Below are 13,524 nucleotides of genomic sequence, written 5' to 3'. Positions count from 1 at the left end.
CCTTTCAGCTCACAGTACCACATTTCGAAAAATTAAAGCGGCTTCCATCCGTGTATGTCCGGTGGCTACAAAAAGACCCACTGAGTTCTCGTTTATACTGTGTCTCACCTGGAACATTTTTCGAGCCAACAACATTTTTGGTCATGAGTAATTTGTGATTGTGCGTTTGCCTGTCTGTTTAAATTTTTTTTCAATCAACTTTTATTGGTGAATTTTTAAATAACCTTCTTTGACATTTCTTCGTGCGAAAAAAATGTGATTGTGAAATAATATAAATGAAAAAAACTCCTAGCTTATTTTGTGTTTGCGTATCTGTATGTTTTAGTGAACCTTTGCCGATGTATAGTTTTATCTAAGTTAATACAATTTAATTTGTGTGTGTGTGTGTGTGTGTGTGTGTGTGTGTGTGTGTGTGTGTTTGCTATAAATGTAACGTTCTTTTCATAAAATAAAAAAAATACTAGAGGTACTGTGAGCTTGAGCTCACTAAATGATACCCCCCGCCTCCCATATGGTTATAACTGGTGAAAAAGTCCATGTTTTCCTGTGGCCGGGAAACCCAAAATATGTGTCAGATCAAAAAGTAAAATAGGAGGTGCACAATGGCAATATGTAATAAAGATTCTGTGAAAGTTTCATCAAATTTCATTCAGTGGTATGAGAGGAGTTGCGGATAAGAGATGGGTACCCCAAAGCGTAACAGACGGACGGACAGACAGACAGACGGACGGACGGACGTACAGACGGACGGACGGACGGAATTAACGATTACTATATACCCTCCCGCTTTTCAAGCGGGGGGTATAAAAATAGGAAATCTGTTTTTATGTCATATTCATATATAATAATGATCCTTAAAAGGAGCTGAAAACATGGACAAAAGTGTACTAGTACAAGAGAAAATATTTAAAACCCAGTGACGATCATTCAAGGATATTTTTTCTTTAAAAAAAATGAAAGAAAAGACAAAGAGAATTTGTTTGTTCTTGAAAACTGGAGTCATTTCTTTTCAAAAGGAAAACAAATCAACAAAAACCGAAAAAAAAACTCAAGTCTTATTTATCAGATCTTCTTTCTTACTCTCGTGAGTTTGACAATCCCAATAATTAGGAGAAAGTAATCTTTTATTATCATTAATTAAAAAAAAGACTTCCAATTGTCGTATGGTATTATATTACCCACTCTTTATTATCGATTGGATCTGTCAGCCTTTTTTTTTGTCTTCTATGTATAGGAATTCTTATTGTTATCACTCATATCTTCATCAATTATTAACATTTAAAAAAAAAAACCCATATTCATTTACCAGCTGTTCTAATTAACACCTGTCCGATAAATACCTCAAATGAACTTCATTAATTATTCAAATAAATAACAATGAATATGAGTACCATTAATCGATTTTCCGATAATTCACCTTAATTAATTCTTTAATTATGCAAATTAATAGTCATTAATTATGTATATTTGAGGGGTGGACAGACGCTTATACTACTTGCGTGTTTGATTGACACAGTTTAAAATCATCATTTAGATCAATCATTTCATTCATCATAGTTATTAAATTGACATTGCTAATACTTGACTAATTTTATTGAATTGTAATTTGTTTTTAGATAGTATATATCCTTTGATTTACAGGTTCCTGATACATTGCTTGCAGTATTTTCAGTTTTAATATTTCAGATTACGTAGGCGATACTGGGGGAGCAATTTCAGATATATAGTTAGTGTTTTCTATATTCCATATTACCAGGAATTAGCAGAATTTAATTTAAATTTAAACCAAAACTTACATTTGTATTTAGTTTGTATTTATTTGCTTAAAGAATTTGATTTACTTTACTTAGCTTTGATATTTAATGAGTAATAGTAAATTACAGAAATATTTGGATAAACCAGTAGATCAGAAGAAATTAGTTAGTCAACCAGTATTGATTAGTACAAGTTTATGTAACTACCTGAAAAAACATTTAGATCTATTAAAAGAATTTCATCTATACTTGCATTTTGAATGTAAACCTGGTGCTCGATTTACAGATTTTTACTGTTAGTTAAATTACAATTTACGTGCTCTTTTGGAAAAGCACGGCCATTTGACGTTGTATATTTGGCTGGGTACATGAGACATCACAAGAAAATTTGGTAAGTTTATTTCTTTAGTTTCTGATGATTCTCAGTCTATTGTAGAGGATGTTGTTCACCATATAGATAGTTTTCATTCAATTGTCAGAGTTAAACTTATATTTTTGGAAATTCCCCGTTATTCTATAGCAGAATGGAATAAAAGCAGAGGATATTGTAATCCATTGTAATAATTGTTTTCTTGCTCAGGACAAAGTTTTGATTGAAGTTATCAATTTCATTAATTTTCATTTAAGGGAAGTCAATGACAAATTATCCTTTCATAGCCCCAGGTATAAATTGTCTGTTCATAGTCCCAGGTATAAGCTAGATGTTTTGAAGTATAGAAAAGAGAAAGACAAATGTCAAAGAGTTTCATTGAATTTTCAATTGTATTTGGATGGAGTACATCCCGGACCAATGTTAGCCAGAGTGTGGGTAAAAAGACTTATAGAGAACACTTTTGTACATTGTTCCTAGATATATACAGTGTTATTGATACATTACTTTTACATTTGGAGCATGTGTCTGTTGGCAGGGACTGACCCAATCACAGAATTCTTACCAGTTATCCAATACACTGTATCATAGATTTGTTCATGTATATAGTATTACACTGTTGGGTTTGTGTTGGTAGGGGATTGACCCAATCATACTTTTATACCTTATCAGTTGTTTTATTAGTACACGTTATATTTCTGTCATTCATTTACATAATGGCAGGCTCAGGTAAGGAAAAATCAGGTAAGAATAAGTCAGATAAGGTAGAATCAGACAAGAAAAAGTCAGATAAGAAAGAATCAGGTAAGGAAGAATCAGGTAAAGAAACGACTAAGATGTCATCAGCTAAAATAGTAAGAAAGGAGGACACAGGTGCAAGTTCTTTACAGCATCACATATCTGAGGTACAAAAAGATCCAAACTACAGAGTCTTAACTAAGGAAGAGTATGATCTTTTAGTAAATGCTAGTTTAAAGCATGGTAAAACTAGTACCCCTTTAGTTAAACAACAATGGAAAAAGTCTTACATAGTGCAGGTAAACCGGTGCATTTTGATTTTCCAAAGACACAAGATGTCCCTCCTACCCCTACATGTACAATTAGCACCCAATACGACTTTCCAAAGTAACCAACATTTAGTGGTGCTGATGATTCCAAGCAACGTGAGGTAAAATATGAAGTGTGGAACTTTGAGGTCAAAAGTCTTCAAAATTCAGGTCAGTACCTGGAGCACATTTTATTACAGTCGGTAAGAAATTCACTGAAAGGGCTTGCCCGATCAATGTTAGTGTCTATTGGAGAAAATGCTTCTCTGAAAGATATTCTAACCAAACGAGATGAATTTTTTGGAAGTGTTGCTTCAGGGGAAACTCTTATGCAATCTTTATTAATGATATGCAAAAAGAGGGAGAATCACTTGTAGTGTATGCATGTAGATTAGAGGATACATTATCCAAAGCTATAAAATATGGTCATATACATGTAGATGGCCTAGCAAAAGACGGTATATGCTTAGAAGCAAGTTTTGGACTGGAAGAAATAGTTTTCACTCTGTTTAATTCTATTTCAGATGCAGAAGGAAGTTTCTACTGTTTATGTGGTTTATAGATTTTCCGTCTTTGAAATATTTGTTTTCTAAATGATGTTTTGTTTATTTTAGATTTACATATGTGTTTTTTAATAACATCTTTGATGGAAATAAATATACCTGCTAAAGTACAAATACAAAGTCCTACATTAATACACAACAGAATGACTATAGTATATGCTGACCTGTGGCTGTGGGAATAACAAACATCTAGTCATCATCATCATCTTCGTTATCATGGGATCCTAACGTAAAACAAATTAATATATGAATACTTGTAATAAATATTTAGTATACATAATTATCAATTTTCTATTACAAGACAACTGTTGACTAACCTTTTCTTGATGCCTTTACGGTCTTTAATATCTGACCGGTTGTGGGCCGATCTGTAACCAGGCTTGCCTTGATGGAACTATCGAGGTAATCATTATCTTCCGACTAGTTGTGGGCCGATCTGTAACCAGGACTTGCCTTGATGGAACTATCGAGGTAATCATTATCTTCCGACTAGTTGTGGGCTGATCTGTAACCAGGGCTTGCCTTGATGGAACTATCGAGGTAATCATTATCTTCCGACTAGTTGTGGGCCGATCTGTAACCAGGGCTTGCCTTGATGGAACTATCGAGATAATCATTATCTTCCGACTAGTTGTGGGCCGATCTGTAACCAGGGCTTGCCTTGATGGAACTATCGAGGTAATCATTATCTTCCGACGGGTTGTTGGCCTATCTGTAAGCAGGGCTTGCCTTGCTGGAGCCCTTGAGGTAATCATAATCTTATGACGGGTTATATATATAACATTGTAATACCCATATTTCATGTTGCAAAATTAATTTCAATCAGTCAGTAAAATGTTTATATGTACATGTCAGTAAAATGTTGTTGACTGACACTTTTGTATTACTTTTAAATATTTGATAATATATGATACATTAATATGAGAGGGACTAAGGTAATGAGTGGTTCGTTTAGTCTAGGGACTTCGAGTGATCAGAGTTTTTTTTTACATGTTAATCTTCATTAGACACATCTACAGTAGATTTTTTACACATAGGTGGTTACTATTTTGTTTTTTTTCTCTTGTAAGAAAAAAAAAAAAACCTAACTTTTTTAATCTTTAAATAATAATTTTGGATTAATATATTTATATTCAATCTATTGAGTTTTTGGTCGTTTCAGTTCTGAAAAATTACATCAGAGACTTTTAGATCTATTAAATAACAAAACAAGAGATTTTCATTTACTAACAAGCATGATAATCATAAAAATGTATTACCTTCATTCGTAACAGTAACTTGACTTGTAAATGGCTCTAAAGTGTTGGATTCCACCGTCTTGAAGTGTCGGTAATCTACAACATTCAAAGAAAAAGTTTACTTCCGGTAAACAACCTCTAGGGAAAAGACCACTAATTATTTTCCCATAGAACTCCATACAAACCTTAAGCCCTCTCAGTACTTTACTATGACAATTTCAGAAAAATCTTTAGCATCATTTCAAACTTTGTTCTAAGACCTAACAAAAAATACTGAAAAAAATATATGGTCCCATGGCGTTTATAGGTCAAAATTGCAGTTATTTTCAACTTATAGAGATTCGCAGTAAATAACACGCGGCATAAAAAATCAACCCCCACTCCTAAAATCTTCCCTGGTATTTCTATAGTTTCTGTAATATTCCCTCATCCCATCATTTATTTCAAAGGTCATTAATTTTACTTTAAAATGAAAACAATTAAATACCTGATTTCAGCCAATGGCGTAACGCCTACCCATTCAGTATTCGGTTTAATGTTCCATAACAAACAAAGCCATGTGTTCATCCGGGGATTTGGTGCTCTCTTTCCTATACTCACATACTTACCTATCTCAGAATTAGTCAATTGTGGTAATTTCAAAGACTATACACCTACCTGTGAACATGTATGAAATTTGAGTCCTGTGACTTCACTGTATTGGATACTGTGACCATCTCAAATGATGATACCTTACTGCTTCCAGCACAATTCAATGGAGTGAATGACGTCTGGGGCGGTGATGATATTTGGATATATTGGAGACTGTAATAAATAAAATATTTGTACAATGAATTGTTTTTGTGTTTTAATGTTAATAAAGTGATATGAAGTCAAAATTGAGTCAATAATTTCATAAGGGTGGATTCTACCCAGAATTAGGTAAAAAGCTCCAAAATTGGATAAATCATAGTTAATTAAGCAAAATTCAAAGGTTTTAAAAAGACTGATATAGAATTTTTTTATGCTTATGCAAAGTAAATTATTTAAGACTCTGATATACTAATTGATTCTTATCTAATCCCTCCTATTGCTTAAGTATGTACAAAAAAGTTTCCCCACCCCCCAGTGAAAAACACTTAAAGAAATAACAGGTGCCCCCTTTTATTTTTGTTTACAATTAATTTAGACAAGTTTAAATCAATCCTTTTGATAACAAATCAAAGTTCAATGTCTGTAGTCTTATACATTACAATCAGAAGCTACTTTTTGAATTTTATGCTAAGAAAAGGAGAATTTAAATAATTTTTTTTAAAAATTAAAGAAAAGCAAAAACTGACTTCAACCCCCAAAATGTACTATACAATAATAGGCTGGAAAGTTAATAAATAAAAAAATTACCTGCAATGTACAGAAAACTGTCCGACAAAATACATCAGGTGGGTAGGGAATCTCCATTTTCTTCTTATGTAGAGAAAATGCCCCTGCTGATCAGAGACCGAACACTCCCGGGGCCAAGAAAGCTGAAAGATGAAATTCCTCTAAAGTGCTTAAATGAAAATAAATCAATAAAATTAGTCAAATTAAGCATAAATCATGAAAGAAACAACAATATTTTTCAAGTTTTATAAAAATTTCCTTAATTACATGTCTTCTACATAGCTAAATGTATGAAAAATGGAGCCGCCAAGGGTGGAATACATGTTTTTTCAATATTACATAATATTACATGTAAATATAATAAAGTTCAAATGTCATACATGCAGTTCAAGGTCATTACAATAATTTATGAAAAAAAATCAGAAGCCAAAGGTCACAACTGTTAAGATATCATCATGTTGAAATTCCACCTGTCTGGTCAGCAGGTCTAAGGGAAGTAACTCTAAGTACAAGAACTAGAAACCATTAGAGAGTGAGTCGCAGCGAGTAATTCTGAGGAAACTACGAAGAGCGAAAAAAGAGAAAACATAGACCTTTGTGTAGCTACAACATAGAAACAAAAAAAAACTACAAACTGATCACCCTGCAGCCAAGAAAGGGGGGGGGGGCAATCCAGAGGAACACATACACTACCAAACATGAGATGACAAGACAGAAAATGTCCTCCTTTCACTTGTCCGTAACAAAAATTCCTTTTATGTGCCACCTTAATTATTTGAAAAACTGCTAAAAATGCAAAAGTCTAGGAAACGAAAAAAAATGAACACCAGGTCACTGTCCTACACTTCCATAATATACACAGATAGAGCAAAACATAATAAATACACAGTCACATGTACATGCAAAATACATACATAAATCTATGCATACATACAATCATTCATCTTAAGAACAATTTAATACATTTTCTTAACTTACCTTCCTCCTTTGACCATGTCAACTGTACAGGACTTTACTAACTTCTATCTTCTCTTACCCCCCCCCCCTCCTCTCTTTAAAAGACCCAAATCACCTCTAACCCCATTACCGCAGTAAACTAATTCAAATTTTTGCTAAATTTTCTCTCGAAATGTCATCAATCTTCAAATAATTAGCAAAAAATAACATTTCATGACTTTCAAATCACTTTAAATTGTAAAAATTGGGGTCTCTATAGGGAAAAGACCACTAATTATTTTCCCATAGAACTCCATACAAACCTTAAGCCCTCTCAGTACTTTACTATGACAATTTCAGAAAAATCTTTAGCATCATTTCAAACTTTGTTCTAAGCCCTAACAAAAAATACTGAAAAAAATATATGGTCCCATGGCGTTTATAGGTCAAAATTGCAGTTATTTTCAACTTATAGAGATTCGCAGTAAATAACACGCGGCATAAAAAATCAACCCCCACTCCTAAAATCTTCCCTGGTATTTCTATAGTTTCTGTAATATTCCCTCATCCCATCATTTATTTCAAAGGTCATTAATTTTACTTTAAAATGAAAACAATTAAATACCTGATTTCAGCCAATGGCGTAACGCCTACCCATTCAGTATTCGGTTTAATGTTCCATAACAAACAAAGCCATGTGTTCATCCGGGGATTTGGTGCTCTCTTTCCTATCTAGCAAAGGGAACGTTTCCAAACTTCCAATTTTCACATCCCGAACCCGATCTTAAGAGAACATTATTTTGTGATCGGCTTTGATACTAGCCACAGTTTAAGAATGAAAACGTGTGTAATTAATTTGTTCATATTTTACCGAAAACTTTAAGAGTAAGTTAAGATTAAATTACGTAATTAAATATCAAAACACATTCCAAAATTAAAATACTACGTCTTCTCCGTATTCTATCGGTCCGTTTTCACTAAAATTTCCCCGAAAAACGGAAAGAGGCTGTAGTGGTCGAAAGTACTCACCTTCACAGATCTTTGCATTGCCATCTCTAATATTAACAGGAAAATCCGGGGACCATCCATTTGGTATTATCCAGACATCGCAATTGAAAAGCCGAATTTCAAGAATTGTACTTTCTGTTCCATGAATAACGGCGCATTTGGAGAAACGTGGACTTTGACAATTAAATACGCCAAACTCTCCGATACACATTTGACAATCATGATTGTAAGTCATTACACACCCGAAAATCACAATGAACAGCGCAGCTCGTAACATTTTCTGGATGCACATTTCTCCACCGAGCTGCGGACTTCTGGCGCGAATACTGCACGAGCTTTTGGTCATGTGACGGGAAGTAAGAGCAGTTCATTATATGGGAGGGGTGATTGATTATTTGTTTCTGAAGGGAGGGGGGGGGGGGGTAATTAATAACAACAGTAAAAATGACAGTGCGGGTATCACAATGTGTTCTTTCTGTCATCATAATTATTTAATGTATGCAAAGACCCTTTTTCATGCAAAAGTTCATATCAGGTCATGTGTATGTCAGGGCCCGTAGCCCTATTTTATCCTCGCATATCTTTTAATTCGCTAAACGTTGGACATGGTGATGATGTATAATGTTCAATCCCCTTAACAAGTGTAGACGTACATATTCAGCATAATACAAAGTTTTGTTGCTGTGTGAACAATAATCTCCTTCACTCACAGAGTGCAGATAACCCCCCCCCCTTTTTTCATTAACTATAAAATAATTATTATAAGTATTCTCCTTAGAATTATAAACACAGTAAAATATGTAAAGATGCATTTAAATTTTTTATATAAAAAGTCATTCGTCATGGTTATTATCAGGTAAATTCTGATCAGCCTGACAAGCCATGTTGTCTTATTTTACTTTCAATTGATATATGGACACCTACCGTTGTAATTGTGTTTAAGGACCCTTTCTATACAAGTGATTTTTTTGGACATTGAGAAAAATATATAGTATAAAGGAGTTAATATTAAGCTTATTTATTTAATTTTCAATGTATGGTGCGTGGCATTTACTCCCGGGAAAAATGTTTAAAGACAACATGGTATCAATGAATAGAAATCACTGTTAATTACTTCAATAGAGAAAACACATGTAATTATTATCGTCTGGATAATACTAATATACCAGTAGTTAAAAGACGTGTTGACCATTAATTAAAGTACCAATACCAGGTCATGCTAGGACACGTTACGTACTGGGTTCCTATTCTCAAATTGTTATCATTGTAACTTATTGATGTCGTTTCATCGATGTTCATATTGTAAGATATCTTTTTTTTGTATCGTATAAGCTATACTGCTCTTGGAAATGTGTGAGATACAAAATCAGAATTTTTGAATCAAGGTGCCGAATTAAAGTATGCAGCACTCTACACTTACTCAGTATAACTAGGTCAGGTTATGTTGAAATGCTTACAGGTATGCGTGAACTAACCACGCAGGTATGTCACGATTTAGAGCGGTATTTTTAAAAGGACATTTCTGCACCATTTATTTTTCTGATCAACAGGCACATGACGTAAACCTAATTATTTATCCCAAGTCTCAAGCTTTCACACCCAAATATAGAATTGAAGTGTTTTTAGAGGGGTGGGACTGATCCTCTACCTCCGTAAAATCGTGATGTTCCATCTTTTTATGTCTAAATACCCTACCCACGTGTATTCCTTCTCAGGGTATATAAAAAAAAATGTAGTTACAAAGTGAATTATCTTTGACAGAAAATTGACAACATGGCAGAAGAATTCCTTGACTTTTTGTAAGTAAAAAAGTTTAAATATTTTTTAGATATTGATTAAACATAACTTTAGTTATTCACCGAAGAAAAAATGATCTAAAATCATATCACTGCCAATTTAAATATATATATTTCATAACATAGAAATTTCCCAGAAACTTCTTGTCTGACGGTTGAATATTAAAAAAGTATAACCATAAAATATCTTTGAAATACAGGTTGTTTTTTTTTTTTTAAGTTAATTTTATTCTTTTAATTCTATATGTAAATATTTTTTTAAAAAATTGCGATTTTAAGAATAAAATATTTGAATTATATTTTTTGATTTCCCTTAAAGTTTTAATAGAACTTTTACAATTTGGTATGAGAAATTTTTGTTTTATTATTATTTCAATGCCAACACAAAGTATGTTTTTTTTTTTATTTTTTTTTTATATTTGTGTTAGAAACTTATTCAAAGGTTCTGAATGAAACAAAATTACATTGTTTAATAAGGTTGTACAAAATACGAGATGCAAGATTTGTATAATATAATTTTAACTAGTAAATTTCTGATTTGGATTAATAATAATAATTTAAAAAGAAAAACAATTGTTTGCTCGTAGAGTTGAATTATACATTTTTTATCACAGTGACGCAACAAAATCAGCAAAATCCTTTGCGAAGTTTGAGGAATTGTGGGTCAAAATGGGGGAGGAGTTGGAAAAGACTGCGTTTCCACCTCCGTAAGTGCAACTTTTCAAAACATTATCCTCAAATTACGTTATAAGTTTTTAACGACATTTACTGTTTTAACTCCTTAGATGACATTTCCCTCTCAACCCCTTTTGTAATTATATTACAATAAAATATGTTCAAATCATTCTATTTCGTTCCCCACAAGATGAAACCTATTTGCTTTAGTTAAAGACTAGTGCATTTTCTTTAATAAATAAATGTTATACGTATTTTATTTTTTACATTTTTTGTCTCTCTTCATTAAAGTAACATTCCATCCCCTCCCTCTCCAAGTTACCACTCCACATTGCAACTCATAGGAGCAACAACACCTGTAGTAAATGAGTCTGAAAATTCGTCTTTGAGCGTACCATTTCAAAGGTTAAAATAATTGATTTAAACACGAACATATATAACTGTAATTGTAAATACGGGATATTTTTCAAATGTTTTTTAATAATGCGTATATAGTCTTTCATTTAAAAAACTGCTTTCAATACAAAAAAAGGAAAATTACTGCTTCTACTTTTAAAGTTGTTTAACGTAAGCAGAATGAAACTTAAATGTTATATTTTCTCTTATTTAGACCCTTAACCCCCATCCCTGAAAGTGAATTAAACTTTCATGGCAGCTACGCACCAGCAGTTGAAAGTCCAAATAGTTATTCCCCTGCCGACGACTCAAACTACCCACCAACATTGAATTCTGGATTGGTGATTGATGAGGAGCCCTTATCATTTCGCGATGTAGAGGACTCCGTTTTGACCACCTACGGTAATAAATTAATACCTTTTTTTCTTCTTTTGTTTAAGTAAACACCAAGTTTATATCTTTTTTTTTTTCATTTTTCTAATTACTTAACTATTACCTTGATTACCATTGTATTTACACTATTGCAAAGTTAATACATAGGAAAAGTAATTCCCCGGAAACCATCTATGTAATTTAAAAAGTAAACTTAGTAAATAACGTTTTTATTCATGTTAATTGTAGGCGAAGAAATCCAGAGAAACATCAACAATTAGAAAAACGGATGAGGGAGCCGTTAAAATCTGTCCAGAACTGTGAAGAGCAGATGATATTGATGATTACACTTCTGGAAAGAGTTACCAAGGATGTTGCACAAATAAAAATTATCATGAATTATTTGGAGAATCAGTTGCAGAAGTCGCACCAGAAAAGAGTAACATTTATGACCTTGTAAATTGTTGTCCAAGGACCTGTGTATCAGTTTTACTTATGGGTAGATTATTAGAGACTGTGTTCAAAATATCCACGTGTGTTTAATTTACATATCATAACATATAAAAATTTTTACTGAGAATTAACACTTTTATATCTTGTTGTATAAGATGAAGATGTACATGTATAATACATAATAAATCATAAATATGGTGTTGTTTTATTAAATCTAAGAGAGTTTATTGAAAAAAAGCTTACAACTACCAATTTACTACATTAGGTTGCTGAATGGTTGTTCTTCTGACGAAAGAAGTGACTGTACAAATACTAACAGATTTTGGACTTTTTATACTTTGTATAGGGTGTGACCCTATTGAGAAGGATTCTTAGTTACGGTTGGTAAATCTAAATTTAGTTATACCCTTATACTGTTACTGTGGATACAGATGGCAATTCTAAATTTAGTTATACCCTTATACTGTTACTGTGGATACAGATGGCAATTCTAAATTTAGTTATACCCTTATACTGTTACTGTGGATACAGCTGTTGCGTTTGAACCAATCTATCATCTTAAAATTGGTGTTCATTATACACTGTCTCTAGGTATACCTATAGCTCTTGGATCACCAACAGACTGCAGATGGTAAATTTAGTCTGAACTGCTGACTGTTGTTAAGTGTATGGTAGTTAATATATTCCAAAAATAAAATTAGCTGTTACTGGGTGAAAAGTTATGAACTTTATGAGTGTAGCCTTGATTTTCCAGTAATTGCATCGATGAATGAAGACTCTTCTTGACTGTGAATTATTCTATCCAGTCAGTGACTGTATACCCCCCATCCTTGACTGTGTACTCACCCCTTGACTATGACCTCAATTATGACCTATGTGGGTGGGGTCTGGAAAACCCCATGACGTCATCTTGACTGTATACTGACTGTGTACTGTCCCCCTTACTACTAACATAAGAGGGTCTGGGAGTTGTGGGCATTTTTAGATTATTTTATCTTCTGTAGAAGAAGAATTCAAAAAGAAAAAAAAAGATACGCAAGAAAAAAATGATCAAATATAAATATTAAAACTAAAATCTATGAAATTTTCTTAGTCAAATGATAGTCGTTGTCTTAAGATATCATATCTTATGTTTAATTTGTTGTCCCCACACCCCCTCCCCCTCCTTAAAACTCATCCGTCTGACCCATTCATTAGTCTAAATGTTCGGAGAAAATAGCTGTCATATAAACACTTCAACTTAATCATAGCTTTTGAGTGCTAGAAGAGATATGACTTTCATATTTCACATGTACATCACAAGTAAGGCACTAAAAGCGGGGGGGGGGGGGGGATTTTTTTTCAAATTAATATAAATGTTTTCAAATTCAAATGTTTCAGTTACTGTATTGAAAAGGTGCAGATAGAGTTACACTTGACAGAAATACGTAGATTATTAGAAAGACTATCATGCCAGTAAGTGTCTTTTTTTTTACTTTATTTTCCTAAATTTATGATTATTTTTATTCCTCTCTAATTTTATCTTTCAATACTTCAACATCTATTTTTGTGATGAATG

General features: G+C 32.8%; 1 protein-coding gene, 1 long non-coding RNA gene and 1 pseudogene across 4 annotated transcripts; 1 reads left to right on the top strand and 2 right to left on the bottom strand.

The window, feature by feature from the left end:
* Nucleotides 1-3,880: 3,880 nt before the first annotated feature.
* Nucleotides 3,881-9,165, bottom strand: LOC134272787 (uncharacterized; annotated as a pseudogene).
* LOC134272784 (uncharacterized) lies at nucleotides 5,237-7,998 on the bottom strand. 3 transcript variants are annotated; one of them, XR_009993288.1, is made up of 3 exons: nucleotides 7,892-7,998; nucleotides 6,352-6,473; nucleotides 5,237-5,775 (listed from the first exon to the last, which is right to left on the bottom strand). It is a non-coding gene; the product is annotated as an uncharacterized LOC134272784 (long non-coding RNA). The 3 variants fall into 3 exon arrangements; XR_009993289.1 differs by having other exon boundaries at nucleotides 7,921-7,998; XR_009993287.1 differs by having other exon boundaries at nucleotides 6,352-6,499; nucleotides 7,892-7,992.
* A 1,350-nt stretch (nucleotides 9,166-10,515) lies between the features above and the next one.
* Nucleotides 10,516-12,114, top strand: LOC134272783 (uncharacterized). The gene is made up of 3 exons (XM_062754957.1): nucleotides 10,516-10,777; nucleotides 11,037-11,150; nucleotides 11,356-12,114. Exons 1-3 carry the CDS (start codon nucleotides 10,740-10,742, stop codon nucleotides 11,582-11,584), a joined length of 381 nt encoding a protein of 126 aa, XP_062610941.1. The 5' UTR covers nucleotides 10,516-10,739; the 3' UTR covers nucleotides 11,585-12,114.
* Nucleotides 12,115-13,524: the final 1,410 nt, after the last annotated feature.

The sequence above is a fragment of the Saccostrea cucullata genome, unplaced genomic scaffold (genome assembly GCF_032062105.1).
Source record: "Saccostrea cucullata isolate Sc308-1 unplaced genomic scaffold, CSIRO_AGI_Scuc_v1 ctg2612, whole genome shotgun sequence".
Lineage (NCBI taxonomy): Eukaryota > Metazoa > Mollusca > Bivalvia > Ostreida > Ostreidae > Saccostrea > Saccostrea cuccullata.
The sequence above is the reverse complement of the archived record's forward strand: the minus strand, read 5'-3'. Positions and strand labels throughout refer to the sequence as shown.

Excerpts from the sequence above, each read along its gene's own strand:
- LOC134272783 (XM_062754957.1), top strand. The coding sequence starts at position 10,740 with ATGGGGGAGGAGTTGGAAAAGACTGCGTTTCCACCTCC. Across the intron at positions 10,778-11,036 it reads AAGACTGCGTTTCCACCTCC|TAACATTCCATCCCCTCCCT; the intron begins GTAAGTGCAACT and ends TCTTCATTAAAG. Across the intron at positions 11,151-11,355 it reads TTGAGCGTACCATTTCAAAG|ACCCTTAACCCCCATCCCTG; the intron begins GTTAAAATAATT and ends TCTCTTATTTAG.